This window comes from Rattus norvegicus, chromosome 20 (genome assembly GCF_021556685.1).
Source record: "Rattus norvegicus strain SHRSP/BbbUtx chromosome 20, alternate assembly SHRSP_T2T, whole genome shotgun sequence".
NCBI lineage: Eukaryota > Metazoa > Chordata > Mammalia > Rodentia > Muridae > Rattus > Rattus norvegicus.
Window position 1 is genome coordinate 41,610,800 of NC_141553.1, and position 16,683 is coordinate 41,627,482.

General features: G+C 37.9%; 1 protein-coding gene across 1 annotated transcript in view; it reads left to right on the forward strand.

The window, feature by feature from the left end:
• Frk (fyn-related Src family tyrosine kinase) overlaps positions 1 to 16,683 on the forward strand; it is a 105,263-nt gene that overhangs the window by 69,402 nt on the left and 19,178 nt on the right. Inside the window, 2 exon segments of the mRNA NM_024368.2 lie at positions 9,640 to 9,803; positions 11,624 to 11,792. Coding sequence (NP_077344.1) covers positions 9,640 to 9,803; positions 11,624 to 11,792 — 333 coding nt within the window.

Genomic DNA, 16,683 nt, shown 5'->3' on the forward strand with positions numbered 1-16,683 from the left:
TTCATGCATTTCAGTGCTTGGATGCCCGACTTCATTGTTTTTGGGTCTTTTACATGGCAAACCATCATTGTGGAAGAACATGTGCTAGAGCAAAGCTCTTTTTTCTTTTTTAAATAGCATCTGAGACGCAAAGACAACACTGAAGAGATCTGGATTCAGTACATCTTCCAAGGGGTCCAGTGCCTTAGCTTCCTTCAGTTTGGCTCTATGCACCAAAAATTCTATTGTTAAAGACTCTATATACCAAATAGGTTATAAGTAATAATTTTACAGATTCTCCAAGAGTCCTTTAGTTGATTAAGTTTACACATGAAATAAATCTTTCTAGTGATATATATATATATATATCATTTAATATGGTGACATTTCTGGGTATGAAAGTGTGTGGTTTTAGAAATATGAATGAATAATTGGGAAATTACCAAGAGTTACCTTTACTGGAGAAAATTCAAGGTTGAAAATAGGAGACAATATTCTAGTATGAAAGTAAATGAGCTATAATGCAAAATGAATCATTCAAAAGGATATTAGCTCTTCTCCTGTATGATAAAGCACACAGTAAACACAGCATAATGGGTGACAGGCTTTTTCTGGCTCATAGTCTCAAAGTTTTCAGTCTAGCTGTGCTGAGGCAACACAGGGTGTACAAAGGCAGGAGAGACAAAGCTGTCCACCTCAGCTGTGTCTCAGGAATCTCCAAGAGTGAAAAGGAAGGGGTCTGGGACAGAACACATCCTTCAAAGTCTTACCGTCTGTGACTTATTCTGTCTAACTAGTCATCCACTCTCTACACCTCATCAAGGACTAACCCACTGATGATGATTGGGCTTTTAGGACTTGCTGACACTCAGTTTCGACATCTCTGTATCCTGCCCTTCCAGGAATCAGTCATTTAACACATAAGCCTCTGGGGGACACTTCCGTATCTAAACCCCAATAGATAGAAACATTTGTTAATGAGATCAAATGTGATTTCAAGGCATTTTTTATCACTATGCATTACACTTCCTCCAGCATTTTTATTGTCATTTTGCTTAAATGAAACATGGTGAGGAAAGAGAGTAACAGTGATCTGAGTTCTAAGGACAAATAAGAATTAGCCTCAGTTCCCCATCATGGTGAAGGTTTTCTGAGAGTTCTGATGAAGAATTGAAGTCCCTCAGAGTGCTTTGGAACATGTAACATGCTTCCTGGAACTTAATATATTATCACCTGTTCTTCAATCTATCCAGAGTGGAGGATGGTTGGGGGGGGTTTGCCTATTGTGCTAAACTTCAAAGGCCATGCTGCAGGGTTAGACTTGGATCCAAGTTCTGCAAACAACTGACAAATTACTCGAGAAATGAAGGCATCCCTTTAAATGTAGGCATTTTCTCCTTTATTGAAAATTAAAAAAAACATTAACACAATTCAACAAAATTCTGCAGTTCACATATTAGGTTCTGTTTCTCCAATGTCCCTTCTCTAACAGCATAGTGGAATTTCAAAGCATCTCTTGCTAAATTTGTCCTTTTAAGAGTTCATCTTGGGGTGTCAAAACTTCCATGAGCAGAAATCCTAAAACAAACAAACAAACAAACAAACAGGTTATTTCATTGCTCAGTTCCTTCATTAGAAAGCTATTTATTGAGCATGCTAACATGTGCTTGTGGTCACAGAAGAAAATATTCTTGACACAAGTAAATCTGCTCTGGTATTTGACTGTTTTATCGTTTAACTTGTGCAAGGATTCGCAAAATGGGGTAAATTTAAGTTACAGTGTTGGAGCAATATAAAATATAGATAAATATGAAAAAAATCAAAGGAGAAGAAACAATAACTGGCTCTTGTTGAGTCTGCCATGGTAGATAATTATAAGAATTTAGAAATCAGTTTAGCCAGGGATTCTGTAGGAGATGAGGCAGAAGAGGAGACATATTGTGCTTTTTGAGGAGAAAATGGATTACGATTTTAAATGTGAGAGAAAGATGGGTTTCATTGTTTCTTCATATAAAGAACACTGAGTGCCATTCTAGACAATATTTTGATCCAAATGTGTAGATACTAGCGTTAAGTGGGAAACATTTTACATTGTTTCTCTAAAAACAGTAAAACCACACTGCATTGCATTGCATGTGTGCTGTTATTTTAAAAGCTGTGTACTGTTACTATAGCTGACATGCAAACAGATGTACTAAAACACCCCACATTTGCCAATCAAAGGGTAATCTTCATGTTGGCAAATTTAATCATCTCTGTCCATATGCAATTATGATTTCTGCAAGGAACCTCAGCTGGATCCCGTCATCAGCAAAAGGTTCTGGAGCATGTGAGCTGCCAGCTGTATCCTTATGCTTGTAATTATGATCTTCTCTTAATTGTATATCCCATTTATTTCACTTATTACAGTAAATACATGTCTTCCCCCCTCCTGCTAGGTAACATTTTACAATTATTCAGTTTCTACAATTAAGTCTCAATTCCCAGATTTGCTACAATTTAACAATCATTTCGTTCTATAAAATGATGCAGTGCATATTTTGCTCATATTGCTTTTCCTCTTTGGGGTGATTAACTGTTGTTTCAGTTTCCCATATGCAAGCTTTTATTGGATTTCGGGTTTCAAATTAGTCCATAATAATAGAGTTTATAAGAACCTCCCATTTGTAGTGAATTGCTGTATTTACTCTTAACAATGTCTTTGCTAATATTGATTGTTGTATTTTTCAAGTTTGCTTTATGATCTGTAGGAGAAATTTATTTCTCATTTTAATATCACAAATATTTAGGTGTGGGTCTTTCTGTCTTTGTGTCTGTCTCTGTTTCTGTCTCTCTGTCTCTCTGTTTCTCTGTCTTCCTCTCTCTCTCTCTCTCTCTCTCTCTCTCTCTCTCTGTATGTCTAAATTGGACTAATTTTTGATATTTCTCTTTAGGGGATCATGTAGCTGAATGCATTTCTGTCTTTATTGCAAGCTGCTGAAAAGTAACAAAGTCAGATCTCTGACCCAGGTCTCACCAATCAGAATGAACATCTAAAGATGCCACATAGACTTCAGTCTCAGAATCACTGTGGTACTTTCTTTTTGTTTGTCCCATTTTCTTCCTCCACTTACATATTCATTATGTTATTTATTTCTTTTTCATTTTGTGAGCAGCGATTGACCCAGGGTTTATGCATACGAGACAGGTACTCCACTACGGAAAGATTATGCCAGCCCCCATGCATTTATTTAAAATTTTACTTTATTTTGTGATGTAGAATCTTGACCATTTCAGGGCGGAGACATAACTAAATAGAGTAATATTAGTACTTGAAAAGGAGAATCAATGGTTATTATATCTTAACCTAGTAAAAAAAACTTTCTGCAGAAAAGTGAGCGCTGTAATGCAAGAATGTTGATATCTGGTGATTTATTGCAGACAGAATATCAAGTGAAGGGTCAGAACGCTAAGAGGAATAAAGAATTAGGTTGCTTTGTGGAGGGTTTTGTTGCAAAACCGAACACATCAAAAGCTATTGCCATATGAAATTGTATGCAATACATAATTTTCAATAAAGTTTTATTGAAAGTAGTAAATGTTAAAATCACTCATTGGCCATTAAAAAGATACTCATTTACTTTAGATAGCAGACATACAAGTAACAAAACTTGCACTCTATTCTTAAAACAGAGGAGTCAGTTGATCTGACTCTGAAAATGAAGGGGCAAATTGACCTATTTCTGTAAGGGGGTTGGTCTGTATGGGTCTTGAGGACAAGTTTCAAGGTGTAGTAAGCCTTGAGCAGCTGAATGGCTCAGGATTATGATTTCTGATACACAGCATGAAAAAGAAAGATGAGTGATTATTTGCTATGCTGCCTATGAAGAACAGTAGCAGCCTGTGCAAGGCTAGCCCAGAGTAGTCCTTGAGATTCCCATTCTGTACAAGTATGTCCTTAGTGAGCTTCCTTACCAAGATTTTTGAGTCAACTAACATAGATACATTCATACTGAATTTTTGCCTAATTTAACCTACAGTTTAACAGTGGAACCTAGTGACAGCACACTGAAAATTTCTGGCTGGGAACAGGGGGTTTGGGGAACCTACAAAATTAATGATACAAGGTAGATATCAGTTTTCTTTTTGTCTTAGTTCATATTATTTTTGCCCTGGAAAAGAAAACAATTCTTTTAAGTGATACCATTTAATATTTTAAGACAGATATATTTTATTTCTCAAGTCCTAGTCTAGTTTTTGTAGAGTCAGAATTCACTATAAAATGTAAGAGATTCTTACATTTGGATTTTTTTTTATCAATGTGTCTATGTCTGTCTATCTGTTTGGTGTACATGGAGGCTAGAAGTGAGCTTCAGACCACCTGAATTTACAAGGTTTTGCCAGTCACCAAATATGGGTGCTGGGAACAAAACTCAGGTCCTCTGAAAAAGTAATAACTGTATGTTGAATTTTTCCATCATAATCAATCAATTATAAGCCATTTTTTCACTGAGGTAGAGCTAATTCAGCATAGGTTCTAAGGTAACATTATAGGGAGAGTCTTTGACATAGATTTGAAAAGTTATAACCAAATCTTTTGAAGTCAAGAAAAATAAGATGTTTATAAGTGCAAGGTTCTCTCCCATTGAATTAATAGCAATTTTTTCCCACTAAATTATGTTTGGGAACCAGCTACCATTGTTCAAGGAATAGAAAATGTCGCTGCAGAAGTGTCTCTCATTTGCTGACAAGGCTATTTGATATTACTGATATTGTAATGTCGTGCCCACACATTGCACATTGCAAATATCTATCATTCCTTGTGAACAATGACACTAGAACTATCCCTGAGGGGGTATAGAGATACGATCATTATTCTCATTTTCTAGATAAGGAAGCAGAAATGAAATTCTTTGCCTAAGGTCAGAGAACAAATCATGGGCAGAATAAGATTAGGGCCGAGAGTTCTCAATTTTCAATCCTTGGCTCAATCAAGGGAGTCATATTGTTTTACTCGGTGTGGGAACTGATTATTATCATCAGAAGCAATAAGGCTGTGCCCACATGATGCCAAATGCCAGAAGACATGCTGGAAAGTAAGAATTTGCTTAACCATCCATTTATTTATTCCTAAAACAAGAGGCTGCTTACTATGCTGGTCATTTTTCATTGAAATGACTGCCTCTATTACGTTCTGTTCTGAGGTTAGTTTCTGGAGCTCCTATCTTTCAAAACATCTAATTTTGGCATATCTTGACTTTTGTACTTATTTGACATGTTTGATTAGCATGTTACCGGTATGACAGAAGTGGGACAGATTTTTCTTTGATAGATTTAAATTATATAATCTCACAACATTCTTTTCGAGCCAAAACACCCTCTTCTACTGTTTGAGACTGGGTGAAACAAGACCTTTTTGCCAGGATACAACTGAGCTGGAACTGTCAGCAACTGTACGTAAATGTGTCTGGCTGTGGCAAATGATTGAGATCCCATTGTTGCTCCAGATTCTCAAGTTAGTTTATGCTGAGGGCCAACATACCAGTCAGGTAGTCTGTGGTGTGGTCCATACAGTAGTTAGATTCAGAAATAGAACTTTCTGAGCAGTCAACAAACTTTTATGGTACTTCTTATACAGGCCAACTTACATCTTTCAATAGATGCTAATTCTTAGACACGTTCTGGTAGCTCGATCAGTTGACAGGTGAACATTTCCCTCCAGGTCAAATAGCACAAACGAGAACAAAGAGGTAAACACAGGATCTGTAATCACTCACATCTGTCACGATGCTACTGACTTTTTGATGGATGGCTCCATTATGCTTTATAGTTGGCCTTATTTATGATTTTGCAGTTTAACTACTGAAGTGCCTAATTCTGTGAGCCTACAGCAACTCACAGTGACAATGGCTTGAGCATGGTTCTCCATGTATAAGCTACAGAATTTAGAGCAGGGTTGGTTCCTTAAAACAAATCAAAGGAAATGAAAGGAATATAAAAGTCATTTCTCCCCAGTTTTAAGACCCCTGAATTTCCTGCTATTTGGAATGACAACTATGAACTGTGGGAATTCTAGAAATTTGAAATTACTTTTAGAAATAAGTTAAATATATTTAATTCGATTTGACAACTCATGGATACGTATAATATCAGATATACCTTCATCCTGACTATAGGGTGTTGAATTTCCCTGCTGTAACTCTTATGGCCTAATTTTAGAATAATATCTGTGTTTCAGTTTTGTTCAGATTGAATATAAAGAGTTCATATTTGATTTGTCATATGGCCCGTGGTACTACAAAGGAGTTGAATAATTATATATCCCTACTGTTTTTTTTTAAAAAACAAAAAGTTAGATATTGTCTTTAATGTAATTGCCCCTTGATAGTATTTTATTAGTTTGATTTCTTTCTGTTTAAATACAAGGTTTTAGGGTTGGAAAGATGGTGTAGTACTATACAAGTTGGAGGGTAGAGCTTTTGATCCTTAGGACCCATGTAAAAATAAAGCCCTGGGATGGCAGTACATATCTGTAACCTCAGAGGTCTCTTTCTGTCTATCTGTCTCTGTCAGTCTCTCTGTCTCTATCTCTTTCTCTCTCTCCACGTGCGTGTGCGTGTGCGTGTGCGTGTGCGTGTGCATGCGTGCATGCATGTGTGTGTGTGTGTGTGTGTGGTGGGGTGGGACTGTTATGTTCCTGGTGCTCTTTGGTCAGTGTAACAAAAATAAAATGAACTCTAGGTTCAATGAAGTGAGAAATTTCATCTCAAAAACAGGAAGGAGAGGGAAAGAGGCAGCCACACCCCTGACTTCTGCTCTTCACCCATGCACACACTGGCAAGTATGTCTGCACGCATATGCAGATGACATATGCTCACACGCACAGAATGAGATTCTAGGGAAGTTTATTTATATTCTGAGAGTGCTTGTGTACTATCTCATTTAAGTTTGCATCAGACTCCTCAGTAGCTTATGTTTCAGTTTTAATTCACTGGTTGATTACTTTTGTTGCTCATTTCAGAGATGTTTATGAGAGTTGTCACTTCAGCCCACCCTGTGCTAGGCATTGGAAGTTCACAGGCCATGTCCTTCAAGTGATATCTTTATTATCAGTGTATGTAAGCATGTTATCTGCTAGAAGCCAAGAGCTTGAGTGCACAGAACAGGCTTGCTGATGGTTTTAAGTGGAGCTCTAGAGAGAGAGAGGCAGCTGCTAGGCTGGTGATCCACAGGAAAGAATAGTTAAGTGATGTTCAAAATGTTCAATGTATGATTTCATGAAAAGACCGTGGAAAAGCAAAACAACAGTACAGAATCCAGGGAAAGAAAGGAATGGACATCAGAAAAACCTGTACATGAATGCAGAAACATTTGGGAAGCTGGAGCTTGCTAAAGTCTACATTTAATTCAGTGTTGATGACAGCAAAGCCCAGGGGGATTGGGATTTATTTCATTCATGTACTAAATTATAGCCTGGATCTCCCCTCTTTTGAAGTGATTCTCTATAGCATGAAATTAAATTATTCATACTGTACTTGGAAACTCTACCTGAATTCCCAAATATTAGTACCTGGTTACGTTAAAGTGTTAAGGCCTGTATTAAGAAAAATCTGGCAAACATTTGCTTAAGCTTTCTTTATAATCAGTAGAAATTGCCACAGCTCTATCAATCATTGCGATTTCCCTCCTTGACTGAGGAAAAAATATAGAGTATTTTAACTCTTTCTTCCTCTATTGATTTAAAAGTCTTGCTTGGAAGCCTTTCAATCTTTTGTGGCCCATTAAATAGAAATCCACAAATTTGTGTTGAATGTACACATAGTCCACTTCAATTTGGAGCCATGAGATGATGGTCCATCTTATTTAAAAATGGGAATTAAAAGCATTGCTTTTCATCATTTCCAATTACAGATCAATTGGCTTGCTAGACATCCCGCTATAATTGATGCACTTTTCCTTTTGATAAATGGCAAAGCTTAAATTTTCAGGCCAATAAGTTATATAAATTGCAGCTACACTTTATATTTTGCTTCCACTTCTCGTATGTTTTTATTTCATTGTGGAGAAATGAATTGGGATTGACGTGGTATTGTTTACAGCTCTCTTCGATTTTTTTTTGTTAGCCTTTTAATCCAGATACAGGAATCTATTATGAGATAAGTTTTCCATAATAATAAAAGCCTTTTGCTTGGAGATGGTGATGCAGGTCAATTAACCTTGATCCAAGAGTCAGTCAGTAACATTAGTAATTTGACTGATCAGGATATAAGGATGTACACTATACACTTAAAATTATAATTAAAGAAAATGATACTCTCTTTAAGAGGGCTACTTGTCCAGTTGTGTTTTGTATTAAAAAGAGGAATGAAAGTATGTTTGACTCAAATTTAGACGATGTCTGATTATCCTATTATCATAGTATATTTTATCTTATCATCTTATAACTTTATTCTCAACTTAGACAATTGGATCTTCTATTTGAAACATGCTGATATAGAGCAGTGGTTCTCATCCTGTGTGTTGGAACCACTTTGGTGGTCTTATCTGATAGCCTGCATATCAGATACTTATAATTCATTACAGCTTCTAAATTACAGTTATGAAATAGTCATGTGTAGCTGACCCCAGGGACTAAGATTTACTTCCTCAGTCAACACTGTTTTCCACTGGGTTGTGTCTCTTTTCAGGCAAATGTCCTCCGTGCTGGAAATTTCTATCAATAATTTAAAACTCCATCAGTAAAACAAACCCAAAAACAAGTCCAGAAAAAATGGTAATGATAAAATTGTTTTTGTCTTCCTGGACTCCTTTATATGTCTCAGAGTTGAAGCATCTAGACAGCTCTCTCTGTCTTGGCATTCCCAAGATCAGGCTGTGCTTGAAGTCAGCTGAATCTCACCTTGGCAGGAGAGTAAGGACTTTCTGGAGTAAAAGGGAATATTAGCAAGAGAGAGTGATTAGTGGCCAATGACAGAACAAAATTTCCCTGGTCACTCAGACTACCAGAAAGTAATGTGGGTTATTGTCCCTGCAGATGCTATAGGATTTGCCTGTGGATTAAACAATATTGTAGAGGAACATATAAGCCACATTTAAGGCTCCCTAAAACGTCTCCTGTTGCATCTGCTGGATCTTTCTGCACAGTCTGCACAGAAGGGACCTTACACAGTGACTCTCACTGACACTGTGGAATTCCTCTGTTTCATTCTTCCCATTATTAGATTTCCTGGGGTAAAAGTCCAGCATGAATTGAACCTTTCTCAACACCTTGTGCTGTTATCTATGAATGCTGTGATTTCTGAGCAGATCAAGATTTTCTTGCTTCCATTGCTAGAACAACAGATTTAATTTTCTGGTTTTCTTCAGTGATGCTTACTAGCCTTCCAAGCTTGGAGTGTTTTACCTTACACTTACTTTTTAGTTTTTGTTCTCTATTTCCTTCAGTCTGATCTCCGATTGCCCCTGCTTCACTCTAGAAATTTTGGGTGTTTCCCCTTTGTAAATTTCATACATTCTGTGACAAAGTTGAAAGATACCACTTTTGTGAAAATTTCATTCCATGCAATGACAATTGAACACACACACACACACACACACACACACACACACACACACACACACACACACAAAAGGTTTGGGTTCAGTGATGCCTTTATTGACAGGCTTTGTTTTGTGTTCTAGTTTTAGATGAAGGTGTTGTGAAACACTACAGGATAAGAAGGTTGGATGAAGGTGGCTTCTTCCTCACCAGGAGAAAAACTTTTTCAACCTTGAATGAATTTGTGAACTACTACACCACAACAAGTGATGGGCTGTGTGTCAAGCTGGAGAAGCCATGCTTAAAGGTGAAAGAATTTCAGCTGAGTTCAAGTTATCATTCAAGTTAACACTTTCCTCTCAGATACTCAAGCATTTTTCATTTGCTGTCAGTTCATAGAAAAACACAAACATTTGGTTACTTAAGGCAGGGATAGGGAAACTATTTAGTCAGTACTATCCCATGTTCATTTTTAAAGGAAATTTGTTGGTTTTATTATTTATTTTATAAGAGACACACTGACTCCTTTACTACTTTAGCTATTTTGTGCCCTTATATTATCAGTGGTTCTCAGCCTGTGGGCCATAAGTCTTTTGGGGGGGCAGGCTGAACAACCTTTTTAAAGGGGTTGTCACCTAAAACCACTGGAAAACACTGCTACAATTCATACATTGTGATTCATAACCGTAACAACATCAGTTATGATGTAGCAACAAAAATAATTTTATGGTTGGCGTTCACTACAATATAAGGAACTATATTAAAGCATTACAGCATTGCATTGGGAAAGGTTGAGAACCACTGTATTAGAGGTTGATAGCTGCAATAGGAACAAAATATGTGCAGTAAACCTGACAATGAGTTTTACCACCTACAGTGCTCCTGTGATCAAACAGACAGAAGCAACCTAGCAGGAAAGATTTATTGTGTCTGCACACGTGGGCAGAGCATCATGGTGGCAAGTGCTTATGGTTGAGCAGGTTCATGGCAGACAGGAAGTATACAAAATGGAGAATACAGGAGGGAACCACATGAGAGCTACAGCTCTAAAGAAACATCCTACTACCATCCAATAGACCCCGTTCTTCCTTTAAGTATGCCAAAGAAGGCCATCATCATTCAAAAGCACCAAGCACTGGTGATACCAGAGCTCTTGTGGCTTACTCAGCTCTGGAAATAACACCAGAGATGTTCCTAGAAGTTTGCTTAACTAATCTCTTATGTTAGTAGTTCTCATCCTTCCTAATTCTGTGACCCTTTAATAGAGTTCCCCATGTTGCGGTGTCCTCCAACCATAAAATTATTTTCATTGTACTTCATAATTGCAACACTGCTACTGTCATGAATACTAATGCAAATATTCTGGAGTCAGAGGTTGGCCAGCAGGGTCTGACTCACAGATCAAGAACTACTACTGTCTTACATGTATCTGAGTCCAATCAAGTTGATTATTCAAATAATTGTTACGGTGCTCTGATATATAACTGGCCTTGCCAGTTTTATTTACTGAATGAGACCTAGTACATGCCCGAAAATTACTTATTAAGTGAGGTAAATGGGTGAATAGAAAAGAAAGAGAAATGATAAAACTGGATTTGAAAATTGTTTTCATTTTGCAAAGAGATGTAATGCATATAACAAGTACAACGGCCAAGGAGTGTAGGAAAGACTTGGGAGGGAGGGGGCCTTCCTAGTTCAGCTTCACACGGAGAGGATACAGCAAGGGAGGAGGCAGAGAAAAGTTCCTGCAGACTCCTGTGAAGATGACTCCGAGTGCTGGTGGGGTGGAAGGACGCAGAGCTGAAACACACACATTGGTGTAACATCTTAACAGTACAAATTTTAATTTATCATATTTGGTATTTAGAATCAACATTTTCCTTAAAAAGTCAAGATTACTTTTCAATCAAAATGTTATATATATGAGTGTTTGTAGATGCACTTCAGTACAATAGTGTGCATATAGATGTCAGAGGGCAGCTGTGTGTAGGCATAGCTCTCCTCTTAACGCTACATAGATTCCAGGAATCAAACTTAAGTCATCAGACTCTCATGGGAAGTGTCTTTTTCCTCTAAGCTAGCACCATATCTTATTCTGACAAGCATTCTCCCTTTTCTCTGAAACAGATTCAGGTACCGACCCCTTTTGATTTGTCATATAAAACTGTGGACCAGTGGGAGATAGACCGCAACTCCATACAGCTTCTCAAGCGACTGGGATCTGGTCAGTTTGGAGAAGTTTGGGAAGGTCTGTGGAATAATACCACTCCAGTGGCTGTGAAAACGTTAAAACCAGGTATGAGAATGTTGAAGGTTAAATGGCATACATTGATTTTCTTTTTATTACAAATTCCCTTTGTAGATGTCGTAGACTTCATTGGACAGTCGGTGCTGGCAGCAAGCAGATGTTGCCATCATTCTACCCTAGGTGACTATAAACTATAGAGAGCTTTTAAAATAGGAAGGCAAAGGCATGTTCTCATTCTGCTGAAGCTTAAAACACCTCCAGTTCTGTCTTTTGAAAAGTTATGATTCCATCTTTCTTTTTTGTAATTTACTGATAAAACATACTTTACCAATCGGATACAGGGGCTGGAGATATTGCTCAGTTGGTAAAATACTTAACATACAAGTGTGAGGACCATACTTTGACTCGCCCCTCCCCCATACCCATGTGAAAAGCCAAGTATGGCAGCACACACCTGAAATCCCAACACTGATACAGTAAGACTCTTGCTGGCCAGCCAGTATCACTGAATCTTAGAACTCAAGTCACCGAGAGGTATTGTTTCAAAAATAAAGTATAGAGGGATAAAACACTTGATGTTAGCTTTTGACTTACACACACACACACACACACACACACACACACACACACACAATCAGATGATAAGCTAGTACTATTCAAGGAATAGCATTCTTTTTTTTTTTTGGGCCAATTGATAAGATGTAATTGTCCACCTAAACATAGAAAGCCCAATACACATCCATCCCTTAAAAACATTCATAACAACCTGTAAAGGGATAGCGTGGAATCTTAACATTATCTGCCACATTGTCCTGCCAAGGCTTCTCTCCCTCTCCCTCCTATCTCTAGGAATAGCATTCTTTATTAAAGATGAACTGTACATGATTAAAATAGTAATAATACTAAGGGAACTCTAGCAAAGTTATTACAAAGACTAAATTAGGTCATCGGCAGAGACACATTGTACAGTTCCTGGTTCAAGGTCAGTCATGAAAAAGTATTTTGTTATTATACTGTTAGTAAATGGCAGAGCTTTTGACCCACATTTGTCATTGTTGAATTATACTCTATAGAAATGACATTCTTTGGGAGCACAATGTGAGTTACGGGCCACCTCATAGCTACCTCTCATAACACTGCAAGGATTATAACTATTGGGTAGACTATTCCTAGTCCACAGTGCTTAAAAATTTTAGAAGCCTCCTGGGAACTGGACTTAAGAATTTAGAACTTCTTAGACATTAGTATATATAGTAGTATGTTTTCCAGACTCTGAGTTAAGGCAGTTTTGGGAATCCCAAGGAACTGACAAGAGGAGCTGAGGGATATCGGAAGTAACATCCATCAAAGTTTGCATGGATATTTCCATCTGAGTGCGTGCTTGACTGGATGGGAAGGATAGGAAGCTGTGTCTGTTTTAGTGCTTAAGCAGCATCTGATGCACAGAGGTGTGTACGTGGTGACTAACTGAATAATTAAGTCAAGATTACCTATAAACTAATAAAATTGGGATGTGGAGTCAACTAGTTTTGGGGCTGTGGTACCAGCGGGAAAAGCCCTAGTTGGCACATCAAAAAAACAAAACAAAACAACAACAAAAAACAAACAAACAAAAAAACCCAACCTTGAGGATGTACTTGGCATGTAGATGTGCTTTTCTCAGCGCTACACCCCTTGTCTTCTGGATTAGGTGTGAATTCGCACTAGCCACTTATTCTTAGTACTTGGACATTAGGGACTCTGCATTAGCCACTGCCCACCACCTAAAGAAGCTTCTCTGACCACAGCCATGAGCAGGACAGATATAGGGTTATAAACATAAACATTTAGAAAGCAACTCAACAACATGTTAATTCAGCAAAACAAGAGTAATAGGTTCCTCCCGAGAACCCATTACCCCACTAGACATATATAGGTTAACTATGTTCCCAATTCAGGCATAGATTTCCTTCCACATGCAAGGCTTCAAATCCCATCAGAAAAGCTATGTTATGTTATCACCATAACAGTCTTATCACTATTGCCCTAGTGACAATGACTTCCTATGGTAGCACAATATGAGGTGCTGACCACCTCATATCTAGCTGTAATAATGCTGCAAGGATCATAACTACTAGTTAGACTGCATCTTACCTGGCGGGTCAATATTCTAGAATGCTGAGTTTCCCGCTGAGCAAGATCGACAATGGTTCTCTTCCCTAGCAGCTTGCACGGCATCCTCTCCCATCCCCCAAACTGTGAAAGCTATGGAGTAGAGGGAAAGCTTTCAGCTTAGTTTCAGTTTGATTCCTCCATGCCAAGTTTTGATGACTTCTATCATCAAATGCGAAATCCACACAAAAATCAACCCAGACAAGGGCATGAGGGATAGCAGCACTTGATCTGCTTGTAACATTTGAGAAGTTATGCAGTACGCTATTCTGATTGTGCTACTTCACAAAGTAACTCCCATTTCTCTTTTTAACTCCCTATATTACCTTCTCAGATAGCTGCTAGTTTTAAAGGAAAATAATTTACACTTGTTCAGATCCAACTTAACAATCAAATGAAGGGTTAAATGTTGTTTGTGGCATGGGGCCTTGTGAAGAAAACCAGAAGAGACCTTAAGGATGCTAGGACCTGAAAATGTTGGGGTATTGTAGTGCAACAGGTCAGAGCAAGAAGTTTGGCATAAGAGAGATCTGAGTTCAAACTTGACTCCACCTCTGTGCCTCTGGATAGTTCATTAAACTTGCTGTATTTCCTCTTCGGTATGTGAGAATCATAATAGTTTCCCATTGCTAGAATTTTATGAGGACAGATTAGACCAGTGGCCAAAAAGGTTCTTAATGCCAGAAGTTCTTAATGAAGTGTTAGCTTCTGACTCCAGGCAGAGCTCTTAAGAACAGGCTTGATCATACAGGAATTAAGTTCACAGTCACCGTGCAATGCACTTCTAAATGCTAATCTTGTTGACAACTGAGCTGAAACTTTATTGTCCAATCTAAATTATTCTTTTCTAAAAATAAATAGCAAGCTGTTCCTCCTAACATTGCTCTCTAAGGAAGGCTTTCTGGAGGTCAAGAGAGAACAACAACAAAAAAGGTGTCATATTTCTTATGCCAAAAAAGCCATGATAGTTTGCTCTCCAACAGGAATAATTATTATTGATTTACGGTGTAATAGCAGCAAACAGCTTTGGTGATTGGTTAAATGTCTTCACTTTACTGGGGCCATTAATCAATCTTAGCAGCTATTTATTGCCTGGCAGACTACCACGCAGTAAAGATGAGCCTGAAATCAACTCCCACACTTGCTTTGGCAGGCAAAAATTAATATTTAATGTTGCATTACTAGCTGGCTTGAGATTGGGACTCCCTTCCTCTGGTCAGCTATAGCAGGCCTGGCCATGAAAATTCTGAGTAGCCCTCACCTGCAGGGTTCCCAATGGGCTTCGACTTCACCTCTTACAGATAGTCTGACTTGGCAATTTTCTGTGTGTCCTGTAGAACTTGTCTGAATGAATGATGATTATAAGAACTACGTCACTCCAATCTTCATGAGTCAGATATATCCTTTTAAATCTTTTTTTCTGATGAGAGGGTCATACTATAAGATATAGTTTGACCTATATTTGATATAGGTTATTTTTAACCACTGAGAAGAAAAAGTGATTTGGTGTGTCTCTTTTATTCCCACCTACATTTTTCTACTATGATTCTAAATTTTAATCTTTTTTGACCAGTGATAATGCTGGCACTGAGGGGGCTCAGAAATAGCTCCCTATGTAGCAGAGGATGGCATTGTTCAGCCTCAACAGGAGGAAAAGCCCTTGGTCCTGTGAAGGCTTGTTTCCCCAATGTAGGGGAATGCCAGGGCATTGATGTGGTCATGGGTGGCTGGGAGTGGGAGGATCCTCATAGAAGCAGTAGAAAGGATAGGGGGTATGGGAGCAGGGGGGAAGGGGATAACATTTGAAATGTAAATAGATAAAATATCCAAGAAAAATATTTTTTTTAAAAGAAGAGACTAGCTTTATTGTGTTTCCCCTTTACAACCTTGTCTATTTTTCCGCAGCCAACAAAAACCACAATTAATGTGTTTAGTTTCCCTAATCTGTAAGAGTATGTAAAATCAAAACCACCACCATCACCACCACACCACCACCATCATTAACAGTTATTGGGTTCAAGTGTGCTAGGCACTGCTATTATCTCACAGTTTAGAGAGATTAGCCATCCTGCTCAAGACTATAAAGAGCTATTGTATAGCTGCAATAGTTTTAAAATACAACTTTGAGCCTAGAGGCTGAACTTAAAGGGTTTGCAAGGCTAGACTATTTTACTACTTAGTGTGAAATAACATCACATTGACAAACAAGTTGCAGTGCAACCTTTAGAGTGTTGGAATGTATCTATGTCTGGGTTCCCATGTCAACCATGTTTGGAGCAGATGATGAATGGAATGATGTTCTGAGTGAATATCAAGATATGATCAATCATGGTAACACTTCTGGAACATTATATACTAAAAAAGAGACTTAAAAATTACTGTTGAAATGTAAACTCCAGGCATCTATCCTTCTTTTTATTTGACATTAACGCTTTGATACATTGCATATGAGTTAGAGTTTATTTAAAGTTAGAGTTTGAGTATCATTTAAAATCAGTCTAACTGTTAATGAGTTTTCAAAGGAAGCTTCAGAGCCTCAATCCTTTAGGGTTTTAGTGGAGGAACTGGATGGATAATGTAGGAGAAAAGGTTGGGTACCAGTTTGACATTAAACATATAAAACAGTGAAACACACTGTTAGCTTTTGGATATGTCCTCAAATATTTCTCAGTTGGCCTACACCATATATTTCTACAAAGTCAATGAAAGGAATGTGGCAAAGTCATAGCTTTAAGGTGCTTTTCAGTTGTTCCCAGAGTGGGCACCAAGGACAGGGCAGAAGTCAGTC